The following is a 25,953-nucleotide window of genomic DNA, read 5'->3' on the forward strand; positions in this document are numbered from 1 at the left end:
ATTCAATAATGCATGGGTGACGATTACAGGTCGGGCGATTTGGCGCCATTATGTATTTGAAAAAAAAAACCTGTATTTATTACTAAGTATACAATAAACAGTTTTATTAAACGGGAAACCATTCAATATCCTCTCTACATACACGCATATTCTATCGTTCCTCACGCTTAGTATAAAGTTACTGTGTGGGTTGTCTTGCTGAGTGCCAATTGCAAATTCAATGGATATTCGTTACCGCGAACTTATATCACCTCCAGCAATTTAATCCCATCAGATATTTTGTTAAAAGGGTCATCTTAGGCAATACCAACATACTTTTGATATTTCAATGCACTAACGTGTCTCAGTTGTGACAGTGATACCACTCTCACGACTTCACTTCTTAGGGAATTCGATGAGTCGTGTGCTCTGCTATTGAATAATTTCTTGATGTTATCCGTAAACAAACCCACCAGCACGTTAAAATGTTTGTTAATTGTGGCACAGATTGACGAACACACACAATCTCACTAACCCACCTACATACCTTCACACACTCACCCACAACAACACACGTATTTGGTGTTTTACAAATGATAAAATTATTCAATGACCTTCAAAAGTCCCACCCGGAAACGGTGTATTTGTGTTACTCTTGCCAATGGTAAGTTATTTTTGGGCACGGGTTTATGTTGATGAGGTTGTAGGTCTTGGTAACAAAAGTAAGACACTTTAACCCGCATTGTTATGTTCAGCCTGCATAAAAAAAAACCTAAACAAAAACAAAAAAACAAAAGCGATGAAACATGTTTCGCCGAATGCTTCAATTTAATAACATATATTGCAAGATTTTTATGGTCCGACCCTACCATTAAGGGACCATATTGTTACTTGTGGAAGAATATCGAAACAGCTTATATGTATTTGTTAGATATATTTCTTCACAGATGATGCATTTTTATGCATTTTTCTAATGGGCAACGACATTCTGATTAAAAAATACATCACCATTTTGTATTTTATTCAGGTTTAGGCAGAGGATATGTTGTCGACGATGTATCATCTTGAAATAGTTTATGTTTAGTGAACATTGAACCACAAACCGTCAACGTGTCATGTAAATGTCAATTAAAACGCTAAACAATTACCTTATGACTATTGTCTTTTGGTTATTTTTTTTTAATTCTTCTTCTTCTTGTTTTTTTTATCTTAATATTGCAGATAATGTATTTCTTTTAAATTGCACAAAATCCGGAAACATTATGCAGAATGTTTCGATAACCGAGAACTGACGGAAACTTTTATCCGACATATTGGTTCTTTTTTTAATTCTTCTTCTTCTTCTTCTTCTTCTTCTTCTTCTTCTTCTTATCTTAATATTGCAGATAATGGTGGTTTTTTTTAAATTGCATAAAATCCGAAAACATTATGCAGAATTTTTCGATAACCGAGAACTGACGGAAACTTTTATTCGACACAGACACCAACATACTTTACCTATTAGTCTATTGCTTTCCTTTGATTTATACAAAATGCAATTATCGGTAGATATATTGAATATAATTTGAAAGTACGAACTTGTCCCCCAACACGCTCAGCCCTCCCTGTAGTATATACATATCCTCCGGACACGTTCAGATCCCTACTGAACCCTTCGTCAGTTTGCACTAAAATTTGAAGTATAGTCTGTTTACCTAAATGCTCAAGCTAATGTGATTGCGATAGTAGGATAACGGTAGCCCGTTCATATCCTATCTGCCGATCTGTTGACCTGGGATTAGGTCATAGTTCTAAAAACCTGACATAAAATATTTACCTAAGAACTTCCACTATGCAGCGTACAAATGATTAACGCTCTTGACTTATCGCACCAGACGGTACCCTCGTCATTTATCGTGCTGTCTTAATGATGTATCTAAAGAATCTCCGGCTGGATCGATAACGACATGATCATTCAGGAACGCGTCTTAGGGGGTCAGGGTACGGGTATCAACACCCCCTCATGACCAGATTTCTCCATATCTGCACATATCGTTCATGTAAGTACTAATGCTTCATATGATAAATAATTTTAAATATATTTTTTTCTTTAGTTTTATTAAGCCATAAAAAAACTTTTTTTTTCAAATGAGGATATTAACAGTGTTAAACAACACTGACAATCTATCCACAAAATACTATAACTACTGCCATTCAAAGTTGTTATATTGTTTGTTTTTCTTGCAAAGATAACAATGGAAGAAAATAAAGAGGAAAAAAAATGAAGAAGAAAAAGGAAATGTAAATACAGAGAGGGATATGTAATGAGTTAAGCTAGAGAAGAAAAAATAATAGGAAAAGGTTGAATTACGACTGACATAGTCAAGCTTGTTTTTATTTTTTCTACCATGCACACGGAAGTGCAAAATGGAAAACGAGGTATACAGATGGTCATATTCAAATTAAATCATAATAGCTGAAAATCGATGAAGTAAGATGATAAAATTTGCAAAAATGATCGTATAAGATAAAATGTTCACATATAGGAATATACTTTTAGATCTAATAAAATCAGATATCCAGGCAGAAATCTAACATTGTATATAAAGTATGTTAAAGAACAGGAGAAATTGTTGTTAAATATCAAAAATTAGTCAAACGTATTATTTAAAAGGATATGTGTTGTATGCATATTACAGGGAATGTTATTTTACAAACTTATTTCAACCTAAAAAAAAAAACCCAGCACATACACAAAATTATCATAAATCCTCGATTTGCTTATAACCGGGATATTCAGGTTCAGAGGCTCATACACTATTTTGTATCATTGCCGTCTTATAAATGCACACATACTTTACCCTTGATATACTGATAAACATACAGCTGAAAGACAATATACTATAATAGAGGCAACTTAAAAAAATAACACCATATTTCGAACACAACATGCCATCAAGTGTCACCCACTTGGATTAACGAACAGTACCTATGGAAACAGAATTATTGCCACAAATGACATCAACGATAACAATTAGTTTGCTTATCGGTATATCACGAAAACCCTTTCCATTATGAACGAGTGAAACTATTACCCACCCAGCATCAACTGATTTGTAATAATTGTTGTTTACCTTACAGGGTAATATAGCGTGCCAATTTGTTACAACTTCTTTTCATAACAAATTGGGACGTTCTTGTCAAATACGCCCGAAATGATGTAAGAGATATTCTGTGAAATCTTCATCAATGTCAATATGTCCTGTATCAGCTTAGTTCTGGAAAATATGTCCTGTGATAGCTTAGTAAAGGATGTATTTGTTCTGTGAGAGATATTTATACATGACTATATGTCCTGTGAGAGATTTATACCTGGCTATATGTCCTGTGAGAGGTTTATACGTGGCTATATGTCCTGTAAGAGATTTATACATGGCTATATGTCCTGTCAGAGGTTTATACATGGCTATATGTCCTGTGAGAGGTTTATACATAGCTACATGTCCTGTGAGAGATTTATACATAGCTACATGTCCTGTGAGAGATTTATACTTGACTATATGTCCTGTGAGAGATTTATACATGGCTATATGTCCTGTGAGAGATTTATACATGGCTATATGTCCTCTGAGAGATTTATACTTGACTATATGTCCTGTGGGAGATTTATACATGGTTATAGAGAGATTTATACATGGCTATATGTCCTCTGAGAGATTTATACTTGACTATATGTCCTGTGAGAGATTTATACATGGCTATATGTCCTGTGAGAGATTTATACATGGCTATATGTCCTCTGAGAGATTTATACATGGCTAAATGTTCTCTGAGAGATTCATACATGGTTATAGAGAGATTTATACGTGGCTATATGTCCTGTGAGAGATTTATACATGGCTATATGTCCTGTGAGAGATTTATACATGGCTATATGTCCTCTGAGAGATTTATACATGGTTATAGAGAGATTTATACATGGCTATATGTCCTCTGAGAGATTTATACTTGACTATATGTCCTGTGAGAGATTTATACATGGCTATATGTCCTGTGAGAGATTTATACATGGCTATATGTCCTCTGAGAGATTTATACATGGTTATAGAGAGATTTATACATGGCTATATGCCATGTGAGAGATTTATACATGGCTATATGTCCTGTGAGAGATTTATACATGGCTAAATGTTCTCTGAGAGATTCATACATGGTTATAGAGAGATTTATACGTGGCTATATGTCCTGTGAGAGATTTATACATGGCTATATGTCCTGTGAGAGATTTATACATGGCTATATGTCCTCTGAGAGATTTATACATGGTTATAGAGAGATTTATACATGGCTATATGTCATGTGAGATATTTATACATGGCTATATGTCCTGTGAGAGGTTTATACATGGCTATATGTCCTGTAAGAGATTTATACATGGCTATATGTCCTGTCATAGGTTTATACATGGCTATATGTCCTGTGAGAGGTTTATACATAGCCACATGTCCTGTGAGAGATTTATACATAGCTACATGTCCTGTGAGAGATTTATACTTGACTATATGTCCTGTGAGAGATTTATACATGGCTATATGTCCTGTGAGAGATTTATACATGGCTATATGTCCTCTGAGAGATTTATACTTGACTATATGTCCTGTGGGAGATTTATACATGGTTATAGAGAGATTTATACATGGCTATATGTCCTCTGAGAGATTTATACTTGACTATATGTCCTGTGAGAGATTTATACATGGCTATATGTCCTGTGAGAGATTTATACATGGCTATATGTCCTCTGAGAGATTTATACATGGTTATAGAGAGATTTATACATGGCTATATGTCATGTGAGAGATTTATACATGGCTATATGTCCTGTGAGAGATTTATACATGGCTATATGTCCTGTGAGAGATTTATACATGGCTATATGTCCTCTGAGAGATTTATACATGGCTATATGTCCTCTGAGAGATTTATACATGGTTATAGAGAGATTTATACGTGGCTATATGTCCTGTGAGAGATTTATACATGGCTATATGTCCTCTGAGAGATTTATACATGGTTATAGAGAGATTTATACATGGCTATATGTCCTGTGAGAGATTTATACATGGCCATATGTTCTCTGAGAGATTCATACATGGTTATAGAGAGATTTATACATGGCTATATGTCATGTGAGATATTTATACATGGCTATATGTCCTGTGAGAGATTTATACATGGCTATATGTCATGTGAGAGGTTTATACATGGCCATATGTCATGTGAGATATTTATACATGGCTATATGTCCTGTGAGAGGTTTATACATGGCTATATGTCCTGTGAGAGGTTTATACATGGCCATATGTCATGTGAGATATTTATACATGGCTATATGTCCTGTGAGAGGTTTATACATGGCTATATGTCCTCTGAGAGATTTATACATGGCTATATGTCATGTGAGATATTTATACATGGCTATATGTCCTGTGAGAGATTTATACATGGCTATATGTCCTGTGAGAGGTTTATACATGGCCATATGTCATGTGAGATATTTATACATGGGTATATGTCCTGTGAGAGATTTATACATGGCTAAATGTTCTCCGAGAGATTCATACATGGTTATAGAGAGATTTATACGTGGCTATATGTCCTGTGAGAGATTTATACATGGCTATATGTCCTGTGAGAGATTTATACATGGCTATATGTCCTCTGAGAGATTTATACATGGTTATAGAGAGATTTATACATGGCTATATGTCCTGTGAGAGATTTATACATGGCCATATGTTCTCTGAGAGATTCATACATGGTTATAGAGAGATTTATACATGGCTATATGTCATGTGAGATATTTATACATGGCTATATGTCCTGTGAGAGGTTTATACATGGCTATATGTCCTGTAAGAGATTTATACATGGCTATATGTCCTGTCAGAGGTTTATACATGGCTATATGTCCTGTGAGAGGTTTATACATAGCTACATGTCCTGTGAGAGATTTATACATAGCTACATATCCTGTGAGAGATTTATACTTGACTATATGTCCTGTGAGAGATTTATACATGGCTATATGTCCTGTGAGAGATTTATACATGGCTATATGTCCACTCAGAGATTTATACTTGACTATATGTCCTGTGGGAGATTTATACATGGTTATAGAGAGATTTATACATGGCTATATGTCCTCTGAGAGATTTATACTTGACTATATGTCCTGTGAGAGATTTATACATGGCTATATGTCCTGTGAGAGATTTATACATGGCTATATGTCCTCTGAGAGATTTATACATGGTTATAGAGAGATTTATACATGGCTATATGTCATGTGAGAGATTTATACATGGCTATATGTCCTGTGAGAGATTTATACATGGCTAAATGTTCTCTGAGAGATTCATACATGGTTATAGAGAGATTTATACGTGGCTATATGTCCTGTGAGAGATTTATACATGGCTATATGTCCTGTGAGAGATTTATACATGGCTATATGTCCTCTGAGAGATTTATACATGGTTATAGAGAGATTTATACATGGCTATATGTCATGTGAGATATTTATACATGGCTATATGTTCTCTGAGAGATTCATACATGGTTATAGAGAGATTTATACATGGCTATATGTCATGTGAGATATTTATACATGGCTATATGTCCTGTGAGAGATTTATACATGGCTATATGTCCTGTGAGAGGTTTATACATGGCCATATGTAATGTGAGATATTTATGCATGGGTATATGTCCTGTGAGGGGTTTATACATGGCTATATGTCCTGTGAAAGATTTATACATGGCTATATGTCCTGTGAGATATTCATACATGGCTATATGTCCTGTGAAAGATTTATACATGGCTATATGTCATGTGAGATATTTATACATGGCTATATGTCCTGTGAGAGATTTATACATGGCCATATGTCATGTGAGATATTTATACATGACTATATGTCCTGTGAGATGTTTATACATGGCTATAGGTCCTGTGAAAGATTTATACATGACTATACAGTCAAACCTCGTTAACTCGAAGTCGTCGGGATCGTGAAAAAACTTCAAGTTATCCGAGTCTTCCAGTAAACCGAGTTTCAAGGTAACACGCATCCTTAACAGAAACACGCCTATTTGATTTCAAATACTAATTATAACAAAATCGTATTTATTATTGATGCTAGACACGACATTTCTAAAAAGTAAATTATATATGATACAATACTATCATATCGTTTTGAAATCAAGTAAGCTAGTATATTTGTGATTGGGAGTCGTGTCCGACATGCCATTTCTAAGTGAGTGAAGACGAGAAGATTAACACAAAATTTCATCACTTTAAAATCTATTTAAATAATTTCTATCGTGGTACAAAAATTATATTATCGTAAAAAATCATAAAAAACCAATATACGAAGTCTGCGGCAAATAATACATACACAAATGTATCGGCACAGATCACGTGTTGACAAGTGCAGTAGCAGCAGGAAATGCACAGTTTATCATAGTTCGATCAGAAACGAAGTCCTGGAATTAATACACCCGTTACCCGGCCATAGTTGTGATTTCAGGTGTGTCGGATAGTTCTGCCTGAACGCACATGGTGACCTAGACAGCTGTACAGAGGCGCAAGCTTGGTTGTAATTTGGGTATAATTATCGCACTGCTTTAATCATCAAAGGGATTATGTAAGTTCTGTTTGTCAACATCAATACTGTTGGGTCTTAATAAAGACAGATTTTACAGTAAAAATAGTCCGATATGTTTAAGGTAATTTAATAACAAAACGAAACAAAAACTGGATATTTCCCGTGCACGAAATTGTAAACAATTTAACCAAGACGTACGATGAGTATTTTGCTGACACATTTCGTTTAGAAATGAGAATGATGTTTTCAACTTCGAGATAACCGGTACATTTTACATAGGTTTTATAATATCGCGACCAATATTTTACCTCGGAATAACCGAGTTTTTCGAATTATCCGAGTTTTTATTATTAAGAAAAAGAAGGATTTTTGCCGGGACTGGAGTAATACTTCGAGTTGAACGGGGTTTTCGAGTTATCCGAGTTCGAGTTAACGAAGTTTGACTATGTCCTGTGAGAGGGTTATACATGGCTTTATGTCCTGTGAGAGGGTTATACATGGCTATATGTCCTGTGAGGGGTTTATACATGGCTATATGTCCTGTGAGAGGTTTATACATGGCTGTATGTCCTGTGAGAGATTTATACATGACTATATGTCCTGTGAGAGGTTTATACATGGTTATATGTCCTGTGAGAGGTTTATACATGACTATATGTCCTGTGAGAGGTTTATACATGACTATATGTCCTGTGAGAGGTTTATACATGGCTATATGTCCTGTGAGAGGGTTATACATAGCTATATGTCCTGTGAGAGGTTTATACATAGCTATATGTCCTGTGAGAGGTTTATACATGTGACAGCCTAGCTCGAACGTATTTGTCCAGTGACAGCTTCATTCGGGAATATGTCCTGTGGCAGCTTTATACTGGACGAATATGCCCTAAGATAGCTAATCACACATCAAAATCATCATAAAAAAAGATACAGAATTTGACACAAAATGTTCATCAATGAAACTACAAAACATGACCTTGACATCCGACATGTGACTTTGACCTCTGACCCCAGGACCTTGACTATCATTCCACATGTTTCATTCTGAATAACTGTTTTAAAAAATGAAAAGATGCAATATTTGACATTAATCTTTAAACCTAATACAATATTATTGGGATTCATTATCCTGAAATACGGATGATTTGTTCCACAAACCATTAAAAGCCAGGTTTGAAATAAATAAAAAAAAAAACCATTCACTTAAACCTTCTCTCAACCGTATAGTAAGGGAAAATGTCATAAACTGAATTTCAGCTTCAAATAGGAAAGTTAACAATAGTACCGTCATAGGTACAACGCTCGCCTCAACATTGAGTATCACTTCACCTCTCTCTAACATTAGGGAGCGAGTTATCGAACAGGAGTGCATATTGCAATATCTCAAGGTAAAATAGACATTGTTTAAATTAGGTTTTGCATAGTAGTAAGTATTGAAATAAGGAAACAAAACACCAAAATACCTAAGCATCCCGAAACCATTCACCACACTCGTGCATCTCGCATACCGGGAAGGCCATTCTTAAAGAACCTTAGTTGTTGATAGGACTTAAACAATGCAAAACCAAACACTCTCTTCGGAAGGCGAACTAAATACTGGTAAATCATTCGGATTTTACGAAATAAGAAATTGGATTCTTGAATGATGAAAAGATATGATAGAAATTCTATGTCAAGCAGTACCATTTAAACCATCGGGATATGTCAGTCGTCACACTGCATAGCAATACGTAAATGGAAAAAGTTGGTGGTAATACGGACCAATCTTACTCGTTTTCGTTTATGTATCTACGAATCGCTCCGAGTTATTTGGTTTAGTATTATTTAACGTCTTCTCGACAGCTAAGAATAGACCGCAAGTGTTGTGCCGTAATGCTCAGAACATGTGTCGAGAATTTGGATTTCTTGTCAAACGATATTTATTATGAGTAGTATATGCGAAACATGTAAGCGAAAGGTCGATGACATTGAGAACCATTTATTTATAGACTGCTGCTACAGAGAACTTTATTCAGAGATTTTGAACGACGTCCTACGTGAGACCAGTAAGTCTTGAAATATTGCGACACGTTTAACACGTACATTGTTTGTGAAGAAAGTGACATTCAATTTGATATCACATATTTCACTTATCTCTTATTAGGGGTATTAGATTTTGGCATTTAGATTTCCACACAATATCCTTCAGTGATAAATGCGTACTATTATGAAAACTCACATTCATTACATGCATTGAGTGCATGTTTACGTACATGGGAACAATTTGCAATAGAATATAGATATTACTGAAGACAATATTTATAACATTGTTCCTTAATTTGTAGGAAACGAAAATGACGCGCATCTTTATCTCTGGTATTCCAAAAGGCCTAAAGCATGGTCCTGTATCCCGGATTATTAAGCAAAGTATTGAAACAGGTAAGTCCATAAGTGTTTTTGATGAGTAATCAATTAGGATTTGTTGTAAATAGAAAAATTAGATGAGATATCGTTTTAACGAATTTCTATTTGACGTATAATTCTGAAAATTTAAAAGAGTTGGTGATGGTATTGTCAGACATCAACAAAAGTGATGATCGCCGAAATGATTTACAATTTTCTCATAAGATTGAACAAGTATCAATTTTAGATTGTCTGTATCACTCGATTAATTCCACTTTACGTCGGCTTCCAAAACATGTATAATTACAATAATTGTTGGTTGTCTCAGTCGTCAGGCCTAAGCCAAGAATTCGAATATAACATATTCCGTCGTATAGTATAGACAAAATTTGAAACACAAAACTCAATCTTTGCATGAAATGATATAAATACGGGACGTCGAAGCTTCTTATGGTCACATCCTACTTCGGACGTGTTGGGTTAAAATGTGTATGCCTGACAAGTTTCACGTATTCGGACTGTGAACCTTATATCCTGTTTCTAAGCTTCAACGTTTTTAATGAAGAAAAACTAAATTTATGTTAAATTCTCATAAGATTTGAATATTTCGTAAAGATGCAGTTCAGAGTTCGGGTATTGGAAACTGGTCCGAGACGTAAAGCGACATACATGTACACGCATTCATCCCAACCATTATTAGATCGTTAAGTTTATATCTCATTGGCGTCGATTTACATTTTGAGATATTTTGTAGATTGGGCTACATTTAGGAAAAGTATTTTTCTGATTAAGCTGGGCATTTAATTGTCAAATGAAGTAGGCATGGCAATCTGGCGGCAAAACATGTTAGTGTATGCGTGTGGAATATAGTAGTTTTGCGTTGTTTTATTCCGAGGGCGGTAACAACATTACATAATTATGTTGCTCAAAAATTAGTTATAAGATTAAACCTAGCTCCAATACCGTCCTTTTGTACTTATAACACGAAACCCGGTGTTGTACTCAACTAAAAATAAGGTCGAGCATTTTGCGTTATAGAACGATTGGTTGACTGATATTACAGATAAAGAAATCAAAATTAAAGATGCTGAACTTAGATTGCATCAACATCTGTACCTAATTTGGTTGGTGATTAAAATCTGTTATTAGACAATCATTAACGTAAACATGTCATGGACCATGCATAAATGCAATCTCCTCATGTTGTGTACGAACTACAAAATTGTAAATCTTATAAACAGAGACAACAAAAAATCCTATAAAATGTTTAGATTGGTTAATGGAGTCTTATAGGTAACAATAATTGAAAGAAGACTTTTGAGAGGAGAAGTGCCGATTCTGCGGCCTCTTAGTGATAAGCTTGATATTTTGCAGGAAGATATTTTATGGATAGCTGCATATTGTATGCCATTAAAAACGTCAGATTTTTTTTCTGGGCTCGTAGATTTTTCAGGGTTCAAAATTCACTGAGTGTAAAAGCGAATTGCACATTTCGAGATGATACAAATTCAATATTGAACTAAAAATGATACTTTTGAGCTTTGATATAGCACATATCACTACAGAAGGCGAATTGGAGATGAGAAGCAAGCGATAAGAGTACCTAAGGGATTACAGAGTGCACCCCGGCTTTAATTGTCAAAACTTGGAAATTGGCCCCTTCCTTTGCTTCTGTGTAGAGCACTTATTGCAACCACCGATTGGACAGAAAATGATAAATTTCAAAATAGATACACAGAGACTGATAGGTCAAAATTCTTCAAAGTCAATGTTGCTATAAATTTGGGAGTATTTGTCCAAAATTACATGTCACCCTTTGGAGCTGTTATATTAGACCCGAAAATTGAAATCATGATGGCGAAATTATAACCAAGCATTTTATTGATATACAAGAACATTAACACTTAGGTCTATGGAAAAACAATTGTTAGGTTTGTCCCTTATATGCCGGGAACGTACAAAAACTGGTCACGTGATATAATTTGTTATCATGACCGGTATAATTGACACCTGTTTTAGACATTATATCATATATCTCTGTATCTTAAAATATCATTATTTAACTTAGCCAGGAATATACATTTTAATGCATACGTGTTTGAAAATTATTCCACAATTCTGCGGTATTAAAACTGTGTCTTTAATCAATAGTATTGTTAATAGTTTCATTGATTTAGCCTTCTTATCTGTTTTATAGTGGCACAAGTAAAGAATATTTCGGTTCATCCAAACAAGGTAAGGTATATTTTGAAAACAAATGTACTTGAATAAAACAACAACAACAACAACAAAACAATGAATGTGAATGGCCTCCTTTAGTCGTTCTCATGGCCAGTCTCAGTCTGTGGTATATTCGTTTGTTTCTTATGATAATGCGAAACTATTGTTGACTTAGTGCGATCTCATTGAAGCATACTGCCGAAGACATTCAGCAGGACATCCCATCCGGTAACATTCGTCTCAAACCCAAATGCTGAGCGGTTAGTGAGGGTGTAGCAACTATGATTTCATCCGCTCTGGTATGTCTTGGCCAAACCTTTCTTCACAGGGGTGAGCGCTAAGCTAAAGCGATGAACATTGACATGTGTGATCTTGGTTCCAATATTTGCTTTGTTGCAATAAATGCATTGCCTTTCTTGACCTTTGGGAGAAAAACATATTTAAGAAAAAAACAACCCCCTCACTTGGGAATAACTCTTACAAACCGAACTCAAACGTAGGTTTACCCTGCCCGATGATTTTATACGTATAGCAGGAAAAACAGTCATCATTGGCTGCTTTAAAGCTGAAAATCAAACAGAGAGTATCGCGTGTTAATGTATAGACTTCGTTTTGTCTCGGTCCTACAGTAAGATGATAAAATAAAGTCGCCTCTTACGAATCATGCATCGGGGTATCAGTTACAGCTCGTATGTCCTTCAACATGATATAACAGTTATTGGTGTTCAAATGAATTTGCTTTGCAGAGTACTTGATATGAAATTCGAAAACAGAAGAGAAATAGTATTATGTCTCTTTTTCGATTGGAGAGAGGCACATTGTATTAATACTGGTCCTTCTATTAATAATGTATTTAATCATATATGATGATGAAATGTGGATGATACTTGCATCACCTAAAAGTGCACTGCCCTTTGGTCACTGTGACCTTAACCTCAAGGTCAAAGGTCAAATACGTGGGTTAGTTACTTGTTAGTTCGTGACGGCTCATCAACTCTATAAAGGTCAATAGGGCCAAAAATGGTGATTAAAATTATATGATCAAAATGGGCAAAATGGGCAAAAGACGAAATGACATCAAACAAACGAAACGTTTAAAAGTGTAGATATTTATTGGTACATTAATGATTAGTTTAGAATAAAAAAAGTGGTCATGGTTACTCAAATCTTTTTGTACTAACAGACCTGAAAAGGACCTTTAGACTTGCCATGCTATTATAAAAACTCTCTCTTCTAAGTTGTAGATCAATGCAATCAAATAAGAAATTGTTACAATAACTTACCTAAAGGTTAAATGTCAATTGAGTGCAAAAAGTCATATGGAAAGGAAAACAGATATTTTTGTTCACCAAACAAATGTCTAGTTCAAATAAGGCTGTTTTGCAATGATCGTGAAAAATATCCAGGTGAATAATGCAGGCCCTTATGGCCACTTGTTACATGTATTTAGATGTAACTGTATTATATCTTGTAAATGGTTTTTATTCTATGAAAAATATATTTCAGGGATACGCATTTGTGGACTTGTACTCTGAATCATCTCTGGATATTGTTCTAACGTTGAATAACGTGAGTTTTCATATTTATAATGATATCTTCTTAGTATTGTGTGAAATAGAAGTGTTCTTTCTTGGCCCGTCCTGGAACGTCGTCGAAAATACCAAAATATCTCTTTCATTTTAGTTTACTATCTAAGAACATTGATCAAAAATCAGTTTATAGAGGAAATGGCCTTCCAATATTAACTATATCTTGGATAAACTCGAAGTGTACTTTCGTCATCCTCGTGTGTTTGCTCTCATCATGTTACCTACCGTTTTGAATTTTTATCTGATTTCTAATAATTCCATTATGAAAAACTAAGCTATTTGTCAACTACAATTTATTTCCTGCAATTTCTTCTCTTTTTGTAATTAATTCGTTTTCTTTTTACTATCACCTTTGGTTTTGAACATGCTAATATGATGCTGACATTTCAACAAAGAGTCTCAAAGATATTTGAAAGAAAAAAAACCCAACAACTTTCATTCAAGCGTATATTGAAAAGAAAATGAATATTTATTTGAAATAATCTTTAATCTATAACAGAATTGGGGTTTTTTTCATTGTGAAATGTTTGCCTTGGACGTCGTATTTATTAAACTTGTTATTTAAAAGCTAAAGACATATACTCGTTTATTAACTCATTATCAAACTAGTGACATTATGAATCTGGTGATAGCATTTTTGTTTTATTTCTTTTCCAGAAAATTGAAGTAAACGGTGTCGCGCCAGTACTGCAAAGATCGAAAATCGGGAGGAAACGACACCAAACATCTAATAAACAAGTGCAGATTCAGCTAAATCGACAGTTCAAGCATCAAGACTTAACGTATCACTGTGGTACTGCTGGATTCCAGACATATGCGGAATATCAACGTGATAGACCAAAAAGAGAACCAATGGATGTGGCATGCCTTTACAAAAAACGCAAACAGATCAAGCCATGGAAGAAGATTAAATTGCAGTCGTCCTTACCATCACCGAATATAGGAGTAAAAACAACAGGCAGCTGCTTTGAACGTTACAAAAGACGAAATTATCATTATATCTCCTCCAAGGTATACTTATGCACAATCAAGATCATTTAGACTATTTAAAGAAAAGAAATTTATCAAAAGTTGAATATATATTTTTTGGCCACATCACCAAGTCATCCATTGTACCATAGAACATCTGCAAGATTTCAAGCCATGGTAATTAGAGTATCACTTATCTTACATCTTATCAAAAGTTATCAAAAGATATTTTGAGAATTGTTATGGCATTTTTAGCATGAAGAGGAATTTTGAAACTTGGTGCCAATATCGAAGCCCTTTGGCCTAAATATAGCTGATCATTTAGATTCCAAATAAGCACTTGCATGTAGTTATAATGCTGAGATCTTTGATCGATAATTTGATTACATATCATTATTTTAAACATGTACTTCATATACACGTTAAAAGCATGTTTGTCATTCTTTAATTTAGTGTACTTCTCCTGAGACAAGTGCAAAGCATCGTAATGTTAACAAGAAGTTACACCTCGGTGTCAATGATGGCTGTACTGAAAATGATGTGACGAAAAACATATCCAGTCGAGGGCAAGACTTATCTGCAAAATTCCACGGCTACAGAAAATTCCAAAACCTCGCCCAGGGCACTGAGTGAGACAACACGTCTCCAGCAACGTTTCCAGCAATCACATGATGTAACAAACAAAACAGTTGGTCGTTTTGTTAAGGCGTATGTGTACCATAGTTCGAAATATCTTTTCGAAATAGATGTCGATAACAAAAACGTTTTTGGAAGTGTCAGCGCCGCAATATGCAACAAACATACCGTTCCTGGAGATTCACTTCTCTTTTTCTATAACGGCAAATTGTTGAATGAAGAAAATCAACCAACAATATCCGATGGCAGCAATATCCACATTACTGTGAAAGGCGTTGGAGGTATGAACCGAACCGACTGCTCCAAACAAATGGAGAGAAAGCCAGGTAAGGCGGGGTACGAGAGATACAATAGTAAGGTGTATACAATTGTTTTGTTACGCATCAATGAATCACAAACATGAATACCTGGGAATTTTCATCAGAGATGGTCATGATGCAACGTGACATATGTTACTGAATCAAAATGTACAAAAATTGGAACTGTAACAAGCAGATTTATGATAACAAACTATATGTAATCAATAACGCTCAAGTGTATATTACAGTAGTGACATATGCAAAAACATTACTTCACGAATTCACTGAATAACGAGTGATAGGAGATATATAGCATAACAAGTTTTTATTGATAGGTTGCGTTGTTTGGTATTGCTACGCTTTATTTTTGCATTAAGGTCATTTGTGAATCGAATTTGTTAATAATGGAACCGATTTACATGTACGTAAATAAAGTCATGCTGCCAGGAATGTAAATAAGTTATTGGAAGCATAATAAAGTTACAAGAATATAATTTAATTATAGGTGAGTGACGCAGGTCTATTGGACCTCTTGTTAATGACATTTGTTTGTCACCATATAGGAAGAGAACCCCTAGACTTTCTGAAATACATTCAATAAAAAGCAAACCTATGATGCATTGCCAAGGGAGGCAGGAAAAAATCAAGAGTGAATTGATTGTTATCGTTTATATTTTACTGTATTTCAGATTATCTGTTGACAGAAAGAGTTGAATCTGGCGCGGCCACCAGTGTAGCATCACATCCAAAATCCGGGACAGGAGAATGTTTGGATTCTTGTGAACAAGGAGAGGTAGAGGGGGAGTTAGACGATTTAGAAACTGAAATGAAAAGATTAGAGCAAGCTCTAGCAAAGCGTCACCAAAAAAATATTGAACATGCAGAACTACTTGAAAGAGAGTACAAACAACTCACAGGGGAAAACCAAACGGAACTGAAGAGGTTACTTTCAAACACAGCAGAAAAAACGTGCAACATAATCCCGGAACAAGCAGAAGGTACGTTTGTTTTTGTGTAGCGTAGCCCGGTTGTACACAACTCTGCTATTGTTAGTACTCTACTCCCTAAATATCGTTGTTTCTTTGGTCTCTTTTGAACTTGAACACTTGGCAATTAAATGCATACCGAAATATGATAATGGTTAATGCATTAGAAGTTCTCTTCGTAGTTGAAACGTACAGTCTGATTGGTCGACAATTAAAGTTAATATTTTGAAAGAGCTGTCGACCAGTCATATTGTCCGTTGCAAAGCCGCTCTAAAATATATATCCTGCTTCCGTTCCACTGTCCATGCATCGTCGGTCCCCTTTTGGTCAATTTTCTCATCTTTTAAATCATTATCACCCAACAAAAGAATAGCATGCGTTGATATTTGAAGATTCTAAACCAGAGTACGTTTCCGAAGTTTGTGTGCATTTCATATTTTACTTCGTTTGAACTTAAAAGTAAATCTCGAAGCTCATCCTTCACTTCGGGTTGTTACACCTTGTTGATATAGTAGGAATAGGGGCTAATATTTCTCTATAAATACTAACCAGACGCAGATGACTGTGGTATATCAACTGATATTAATCACTTGCTTGGGCGAAATCGCGCGAGAAGGAAACCATAGTACCCCGGGAAACCCACGTGGTCGGGCAGATGACCTCATACCCATTCAATTCCAAAAATAGAAAATGTTAATATCAGGATTGTCACTGATACAGGCTTATTTATTGTTCGATCATGCGTAACAATTAATGAATAAAAGATAAGACTTTATGGGTAGGTTTTGCATTTTCGCCATGAAAACTTTACATCCAAATTAATTTTGTATTACACTACAACTGATTTTTGTCAAACATTTGACGTTTCAGACTTAGCTTCGCAAAATGATGACTACGTAAAATAATTATTGAATAAAAAGAATAAAATATTTGTTAAATGAGAGGCAAAACCTTACCTTTATTGCTCTGTATAGTTTCTGTTTCATCATTATTCACAAACAATTTATATTTTTCGATGAGACGAATGACGGTATATGACACACTAAAAAGCTACCACCCTAGAAAATGATTTCCAATGGAACGTCAGACCTACCCCTCAATACAGTTCGTAAGATTTATCCCCTTTATAGCGCTGATACATAAGATATTGTAGTCGTGAAATACGGGAAACCATTCAATATCCTCTGTGTATTATTTTTATTTTCATGGTAACATTATATTTGTATTTTCCATATTCTAATACTGTATGCACCATTATGCATCACTGCAAAAAGGTTATATGTTTTCATTAATGACAAAATAGCTTCGTGAAACAAATGTCCATATTTTTGAAAAATAAAAATGCCGCCAAAAAAATAAAATTCTTACTTGTAGGAAACGTTTCTCAACTAAAATAGGATTCTACTTAATAGTTACAGAGAATTGTGTCATTTTCTCATCCTTTTTTTTTTTTTTTTAAATAAATGTTGCTTTTTTTGAAAAAAATGCATGTTTCTCAAACAATGTCTAGATATCGAAATAATAAGCGTGGATTTTTTTTGCAACAAAGGATGGTGTGAAAATCACTCATGTCAGTTTTCATGACAAAACGTTCACTATTTCCTGACATAGAATGTGAAGCAATCGTGCACGCGCATGGTTATGCCCCTGGATGATAAACAGCAAAGCATGAGTTTGTTGATTAAATAGAGATGTTTCACTGCTAATTCTTTGTTGCTTTTCACGTTAAACCTGTCTTTAAAATTTGGTCTCAAAGGCTCAAGTTCACGCTGTAATTCGTAGATGTGGTGTGGTTTTGTCCATTCCTGTTTTGCTTTTGCGGCAGCAACCATTATGTCTAATCGACTTTATCCTTGTTGTGCGTTCACATCCTCCGCCAATTTTAAAACCAAACAAGTGTGCGCATGCGTATGACATATTTTCCGCGCCTCATTAACTATAGAGAGTGGAGCACCGCATTAGAAATTCCCCGTAATTAGTGGGTAGTTTCCTGATTCCAATTGTAATTGTAAAAAACTACGGTATTTATACACATCATAAAAAGTGTATATATTCTATCATTAAACATATTTTGTTTAAATTTATACGTTACGAAAATACAGAAATCCTTCAAAATGAAAACGCCCGGTAATGCAATATAAAGTATTATTTTTTTTTGTTTATTATTGATTTTGATATATTCGTTTTCCTTAATTGTGAGGATTATGCTTTTTAATTGATTTTGATGATTTCCTGTTTTCATTGATTTTGGTCAGCCAATGTTTTGCATTGATTTTGATGGAGGTTTTTGAATTTGATAATATATGACTTCCATTGATTTTTTTTATGAAACGATGGCTTAATTTTGCTGGTTTTCATTGTTTTATAAGAGCTCATAATTTCTATTTATTTTGTTTATGTTAATTGTTTTCATTCATTTTTAACGAGTTGCAATTAGTTTTGCTGCCTTGCCTTGTTTCATTTATTTTGATCATTTATTTTAAATCACCTGGACCCTTATGTCGTGTTACGGCGTCGGTCGTCCATTGTCAATTTTTCATGTTCATCCCAACTAGACATATACCGACGACCGTATTTCGACTAATATCGTCTGAACCATCCTTGGGCAAAGGGGGATCAATTTTGTATAAACAGTTGGTCTCGGCGATCTGGGGACGGAGAGGCTGGGCCAAATAGGGGAAATAGGGACATTTGTTGTAAAATCTTCTTCTAATAAATTCCAGGATGTTATTCTAATCTGTCTGAAAAGTCCTTATGTGAAGAGAAATCAGTTGATTTTGATGAAACGTGGTCTGGACAACGGTTTGGAAACGGGGCCCTTACTGGGCAATACTATAGGGGCCCAATATTGTATAAATGGGGTGGGGCCCTTTACTGGGCAAGACAATAAGGGGCCAATACTGGAAATTTAGATGAATCCTTTAAATCGCTATATATCTACCTGTCCGGAATGCCTGCATGGAGTTTGATAAAATTTGGACTGGAACATCATTGGGCAAAGGAGATCCAACGTTATATAAACGGAATGTATGGCTCCTCTGGAGCCGGAGGGGCGGGGCGCAATAGGGGTAATATAACTTACATAATAGTATTTTGCCATGATTACTGAAATATCCAGGTGAGCGACACAGGCCCTCTGTGCCTCTTGCTTTAAATTGGATGTTGTGTGAATTATCCTTATTTGTTTTAATGATTTGATACTTTTTTTTGATGTGATGGATGATTCAATTGTTCTCATTGATATTAACGATATGATATTTGTAGATAGTTAAAGACAAATATCTCATAACTTTATGTGTTTGAACTGGCGTGCATACGATAATTTTGTCATAAAGAAACCTGCAACAATTCAGATTCAAAAATGTGTTAATTGTTTTTTATAAACATTTATTTTATATATTGTCAAAGGTTATCAATAGTTTACATTAATAACATTAGTACTGCTTTCAAACTGTGAATGATTCTCCCCAACAAGTTTTTCTTAGAATCAGATTTTTACCGTTCCGATTTCTGCTACCACTTCGTACAATAATTGTTCATTATAGATACTGATGATTGTGAAAAATACAGTTGGTGTAGGTGAGTTTCGTCTTTTCTGAAATGGCTACTCAAGCAATGTTATACAAATATTTTATTGGTACAAAAAAGGCGTTGCTGATATGAATCAAGAATGCTTCTTGCAACCTACAGAAGACCAGTTCAAACGTGCCCAAGTAAATAAGTCAGGTAGGTAATATAACTAAACGGATTTTTCTCGTCTGAAGGTCTAGGTTCGTAATACACATTAAATTGCTAGTTAATTGTGTTTAATGATGACGACATTGGCTATTTCAGACATAACAGTACGAGGCGAAGTAGAAAGGAAAGCATGCGTAATCGGAATACGCCGTTCCTTTGAACTACCACGTGGTGCACAGCCTGTAGATCCTCCTGGCGGTATTTCACAAAGTACGTAAGCAGCATTAACTTGTCAAATTTGACAAAAACATCGATTCACATTTGCCTACTTGTCATTTCATTGAATAACACAAGTGATCACCACGGTTTATGGCATGAGACAAGAGGTTGTCATTTTAAAAGATTCTCGTTGTATCAAATGATGAGTGCTGTCCGCAACGTCTTGTACAAAGGTTTGTCTGCGCTCTAGCGGCTTCATTACATGAGGGATTCGTATTAAACTTCAACCAATAATAAAGTACCATAATACAATAGTTCAAGTTTCAGGGATATTGGCTCATGGTCACCTTTTTCATTTTTAGAAAACCAATCCTCATGATTCGTAGTGACTAGACTAAATTTGTACTAAGTATGTATTAACTCAGAGTACTATAAGAATGGTATTTTCCTCTGAATGTGAGACCGGATGGAGTGGTACGCTGCATTGTCGATTTGTGTTATTTCAGTGATATAAACTCTGTTAGTTACCCATCAATCGTGGGCATTGTCATTATTGTGTTTAGAGGTGCTAAAATCATATTCCAAACAAAAAAGCACCTTATCAGTAGTAATCAAGATTCATCGATATTAAGAATTGAGTGTTTATGAACCAAATTAGCTTTCATTGATTTTTATGGATCAAGAAACGTAATGATGAATAACGGAAACCAGCCTGAATGGTACTAAGGGACAGACATTGTGAATATGTCTGTTTTGATAGCAATGAAGATAATAGGTTTTTTTTACCATATAATGTGATTTTATGTCTACTGTCATTGGCCGAATTGCTTACAAGTGGCTTTTGTTAAATAGTGATAGTGACTGGAAAACTAGTTGATAACATCAAAAACGGTTAATAACAGCGCTGCTTAAATTCTGGAAATACCGTAGCATTCGGAATACTGTATGTATATATGAAGAGCTCTACGCACGGCAAGATGGCGGCCGAAGTGTCTGCAACTGCTGCGTCAGTGCCCAAGGAGTGTGTTTTGCATCTTAAGGAGATGATAACACCTCTTGTTTTCCTGGCATTCTTGTTAATAATGTTATAACTGTTATTCATGACACAAAATTCAACGAAATTGATCTACAGTGTGTTTGTTGACCTTGGAATTCATGGTTGTCATCTTTCATGCTTACTCGTCATACAATAACGTTATTATACAATCATCGGGGTTTTTTTTACTTGTTTAGTAATCACAGCATGTAAAAAGTCCATAATTTTATAATACATATTTCCATCCCTACTGAGAGGCATATAGAAAAATAGAAAAAGAAAATAGAAATATATTTGTTCATAATTGCTTGAATAAATTATAGACATTAGAGCCACATATGGTCTTTGAGCCTCTTGTTAAATTGATAACTGGTGGAAAGTTGAGTTGGTTTGGTAGCTATATAGATAATGATCCATATCCTCATATATATTTTATATTTCATATTTCACATAGACATTGAACATTTCAGTCCAAAACTACGAAAACATGTCGGAAGATCAGCTTCGCATTGCACTGATTGGTAAGACAGGGTCAGGAAAAAGTGCAACATGCAACACCATTCTTGGAATCGATACCTTTAAATCTCTGCCTTCTGCACGTTCCGTGACTGACAGGTGTCAATCTGAGCAAGGCTCTAGATTAGGAAAGAAGATCATGATAGTCGATACACCGGGGATGTGCGATACTACTGCTACAAAGGAGGACACATTGGCAGAAGTAAGAAAACTAGTTAACATGACAGTACCTGGTCCCCATGCTATTATTCTTGTTGTTGGTATAGGCAGATTTACAGAGGAAGAAACACAAGCTGTTTCAGATCTTTCTAAACTGTTTGGTAAAGCCATGTATAAATTTCTTATTGTGGTATTTACGCGGTTAGATGATTTGGAACATGATCAACAAAGTTTACCAAAATATGTTGAAGGAAGCCCAGAAGCTCTGAAAAAACTGCTGAATAAATGCGATAATCGATACATCGGCTTTAACAATCGTGCATCACCGGATATAAGAGAAAAACAAGCCAAAGCATTAATCGAAATGATAAATAAATGCAACGCTGACAATGGTGGGTCCCATTACTCCAACGATATGTATCGAAAAGCAATGGATGAATTCAGACAGACCCTCAAAGACAGCCAAAAGCAACAGAAAGAACTAGTTCTAAAGAAAGAGAAAGACTTCAGGCGCGAAATGCAGGAAAACTTCCGCAAAAAGCAAGAAGAACTAGAAGAAGAAATTCGGCGTTTGAAACGTGAGCAACAGGAAGCAAAAGACCGTGCTGAGAGGACTCGAAATGAGCTTATCAAACTGGTAAATGAAAAGAAGCGCCATAGTAAGGTTATGGAAGAAAAAGAAAGAGAAGACGAAGAAGAGTATTATGATATGAAAGAAATGTTAGAGAAGGTACAGGCAAAATTATCGAAGCAAACGGCTGAAAGCCGCTCGAAGAATGTTGAATGGGTAAAGATATTAAGGGAACATTTTCAATCTTTCATTACAAGTCAAAACGAGAAAATAGAAGAAGAAAAGAAGATAAAGCAAAACTATGAAGACAAGCATCAATCGGCATTTCAAGATGCAAAAGAATTTGAATTAGCACACTTAGAACAAAGAGCGTTGTATGACAAATTTGTACAACTCGCGTGGAAAAGAGAAGAACAGCTAAAGAAGGAAGCGCATGAAAGAGAAAGGCAATTTCAGGATGAGTTGAATCGAGTGAAGGAACGACAAGAAGAAGAGATGAAGAAAGAATTGAACAAATTTCGGAAGGAAAAAAGAAATGGAAAACGTTAAAAGAAAATCAGCCTGTTCAATATTGTAATGATACAAAAAGTTGGATATTAGCGGGACATTTTTCTCCTTTCTCCAAAGTAAAAGCGTGTATTCGCGTGTATTTAATTCCCATGCTTTTGCGCTCAATTTCCCATCCTGCAATTGTTACCTCACATTGCCCGAAGGGCAGGTGAACTTATGCAATTGCGCAGCGTCCGTCGTCCGTCGTCAAGCGTCCGTCAACTTTTTTTTTTTAAACCCTGCTAGTCCTGAACGCCTGAATGAATTTTGATGAAATTTGGTCTGGAGCATTATTGGGTAATGGAGATCTAACATTGTATTAAAAAAGATGGTGTGTGTGGCATTGGGAGGGAGGGGCGGGGCTCAATAGGGGAAATTGAAGTAAATACTTTATCTCCCTACTGGTCCTGAACAGATGAAGGGATTTCGATGAAATTTTGTCAGTAGCATAATTGAATGAAACAGTCATTCCTTTGGGACAAGAGGGGCGACGCCAAGTAGGGCAGATATTGATAAATCTTTTGAATCGTTCTTAGTCCTTAAGATCCGACTGGATCTTTGTCGAAATTTGATCTGGTGCATTATTGGGCAATGGAGATCTCATTTTGTATAACCAGCGGGGTGTGGCTGCCATTGAGCCGGAGGGGGCGGGGCCCAATAAGAAAATTAGGTTAATTCTTTAAATCCCAACTAGTCGTGAACTCCTGAATGTAATTCGATGAAATTTTGGGCGGAGGGGCAGGGCCCAATAAGAGAGTTAAACCATTGAAATCCGTACTAGTCCTGAACAACTGGATTTTGATAAAATTTGGTCCGGAGTATCATTGGGTGAAGAAACTCTAATATTGTATAAATCCAAAAGTAATTCCCTCGGACAAGAGGGGCTGGGCACAATAGGGCAAATATAGACAAATCTTTTAAATCGCTACAAGTCTTGAACAACTGAATGGATTTTGATAAGATATGGTCTTGAACATTATTTGGCAAATGAGATATAATATTGTATCAACGAAGGATATTGTACTTCTTTCAAGAATTCCAGGATTTGATTTACTCGTAGTTTGAACCATTGTGGAGAGGCAATTCAAAGGTAGGAAAATAAACATTTGAAATATAACTGAAGTTAGACCATTTTGCCATTATAACTGAAAAATCTAGATAAGCGATGCAGACCCCCTTGTTCTCTTGAATTCACGATTACATAGTAAGGGTACACATGTCTCTCTACTTGATTTGATCGGGAAAATTCCTTATGCATGGTAGGGTATCATTTTGTAACGTAATAGCAACTCCCAAATACAGTTTTCTCGACCAGACACACAGAAATAGTCTTTTCATTTAAGTTCACTTGGTCCGAAGGGATTAGCTTATGCCATGGCTCAGTGTCCTTCAAATCGCTACTAAAACGACTGAATGGATTTTGGTTAATCATGAGCAACCGATTGAATTTAGATGAAATTTAAACGGAGAATGTTGCTTCCTTGGGGCCGCTAGGGCGGGGTTATTTAGGGGAAACGTAGAAAAATCCCTCTTCATCTTTAAGAATATCAGGATGTGATTCAAAGACCGAGGGACGGGGCAAAACGGGGTCCAACTGACTGAAATTTCAAAAATCTTCTCAAAGTCCAAATTAGGTAGAATCAAATACTCTGCATAGATGGAAGGGTCTGAAGGTGCTTTATAATAATTTTGAACTTAAGATATCGCGATCTTACGTTTGCCCCTGTGGAGGGGGTAAACTTTACTATAGTTTACATCGAGAAGATTTTTTTTTCTTGACTATTTTTGGTTGAATTTCTGTTCGGATTAATTCTAATTTCGTTAGAACTATCAATACGGGATGACAGTTTGTTGGTATGCATATTGGCCCTGACTAACCCTCGCGGACAAATCCGTTTACATAAGTAGGATGGCTTCACGCATTGCTCTAGTTATATTAATCTAATTTAAAATTTCTGAAGTATGTTACTTTTGTTTTTGTTTTTCTATCCTGTTTGATGTAGGTTTCTTTTATTGCCATTTTATCAACCATTTATTGACATGTATAACTTATGTTTCTGTTATTGTTCCGTTAAAATAGGAATAATAGTACTCGTGGAATGGAAATCAATCAAAGAGCAATAACCGATTTGCCTTTCAACGTGGAGGTCAGATATTGATTAAGCCTGTTTATTTTACCGAAAATTAATTAATTATTCTGTGTAATTTCTTTTCGAAAGTATTTTCCCAGCTTGTGTACGTATATTTTGTAATCACAACGAGCAGTGCACCTTATTTATCCAAGAAGTGTAATGTAACCTTTCAAAGCTATCTGTTTTAACGTTTGATTTAAAGAATATGTTACCAGCATTGAAAATGAAAATGTCGACCATGAAAAAAAGACAATGAATAGACATTTGTATAGATGATAGCTCAATAAAAAGTTATTACATTGACTGGGCTCATGTTGAATGTTCACCTAAGAATCTCTAATTTTAATGACTTCATTGTTGACGTTGTACCAGGTACTGATTATC

The 25,953-nt window shown here is 35.3% G+C and overlaps 1 protein-coding gene across 2 annotated transcripts; it reads left to right on the forward strand.

The window, feature by feature from the left end:
* The first annotated feature begins 1,955 nt into the window (after positions 1-1,955).
* LOC117317920 (GTPase IMAP family member 9-like) lies at positions 1,956-25,872 on the forward strand. 2 transcript variants are annotated; one of them, XM_033872887.1, is made up of 9 exons: positions 1,956-2,018; positions 9,953-10,046; positions 12,208-12,245; positions 13,737-13,799; positions 14,477-14,830; positions 15,242-15,750; positions 16,413-16,721; positions 20,544-20,657; positions 22,113-25,872. In XM_033872887.1, exons 6-9 carry the CDS (start codon positions 15,708-15,710, stop codon positions 23,435-23,437), a joined length of 1,791 nt encoding a protein of 596 aa, XP_033728778.1. In that variant the 5' UTR covers positions 1,956-2,018; positions 9,953-10,046; positions 12,208-12,245; positions 13,737-13,799; positions 14,477-14,830; positions 15,242-15,707; the 3' UTR covers positions 23,438-25,872. The 2 variants fall into 2 exon arrangements, with proteins under 2 accessions (XP_033728778.1, XP_033728779.1); XM_033872888.1 differs by lacking the exons at positions 1,956-2,018; positions 9,953-10,046; positions 12,208-12,245; ... (2 more) ...; positions 15,242-15,750; positions 16,413-16,721 and adding an exon at positions 20,361-20,435.
* Positions 25,873-25,953: the final 81 nt, after the last annotated feature.

This window comes from Pecten maximus, chromosome 19 (genome assembly GCF_902652985.1).
Source record: "Pecten maximus chromosome 19, xPecMax1.1, whole genome shotgun sequence".
Taxonomy (NCBI): Eukaryota; Metazoa; Mollusca; class Bivalvia; order Pectinida; family Pectinidae; genus Pecten; species Pecten maximus.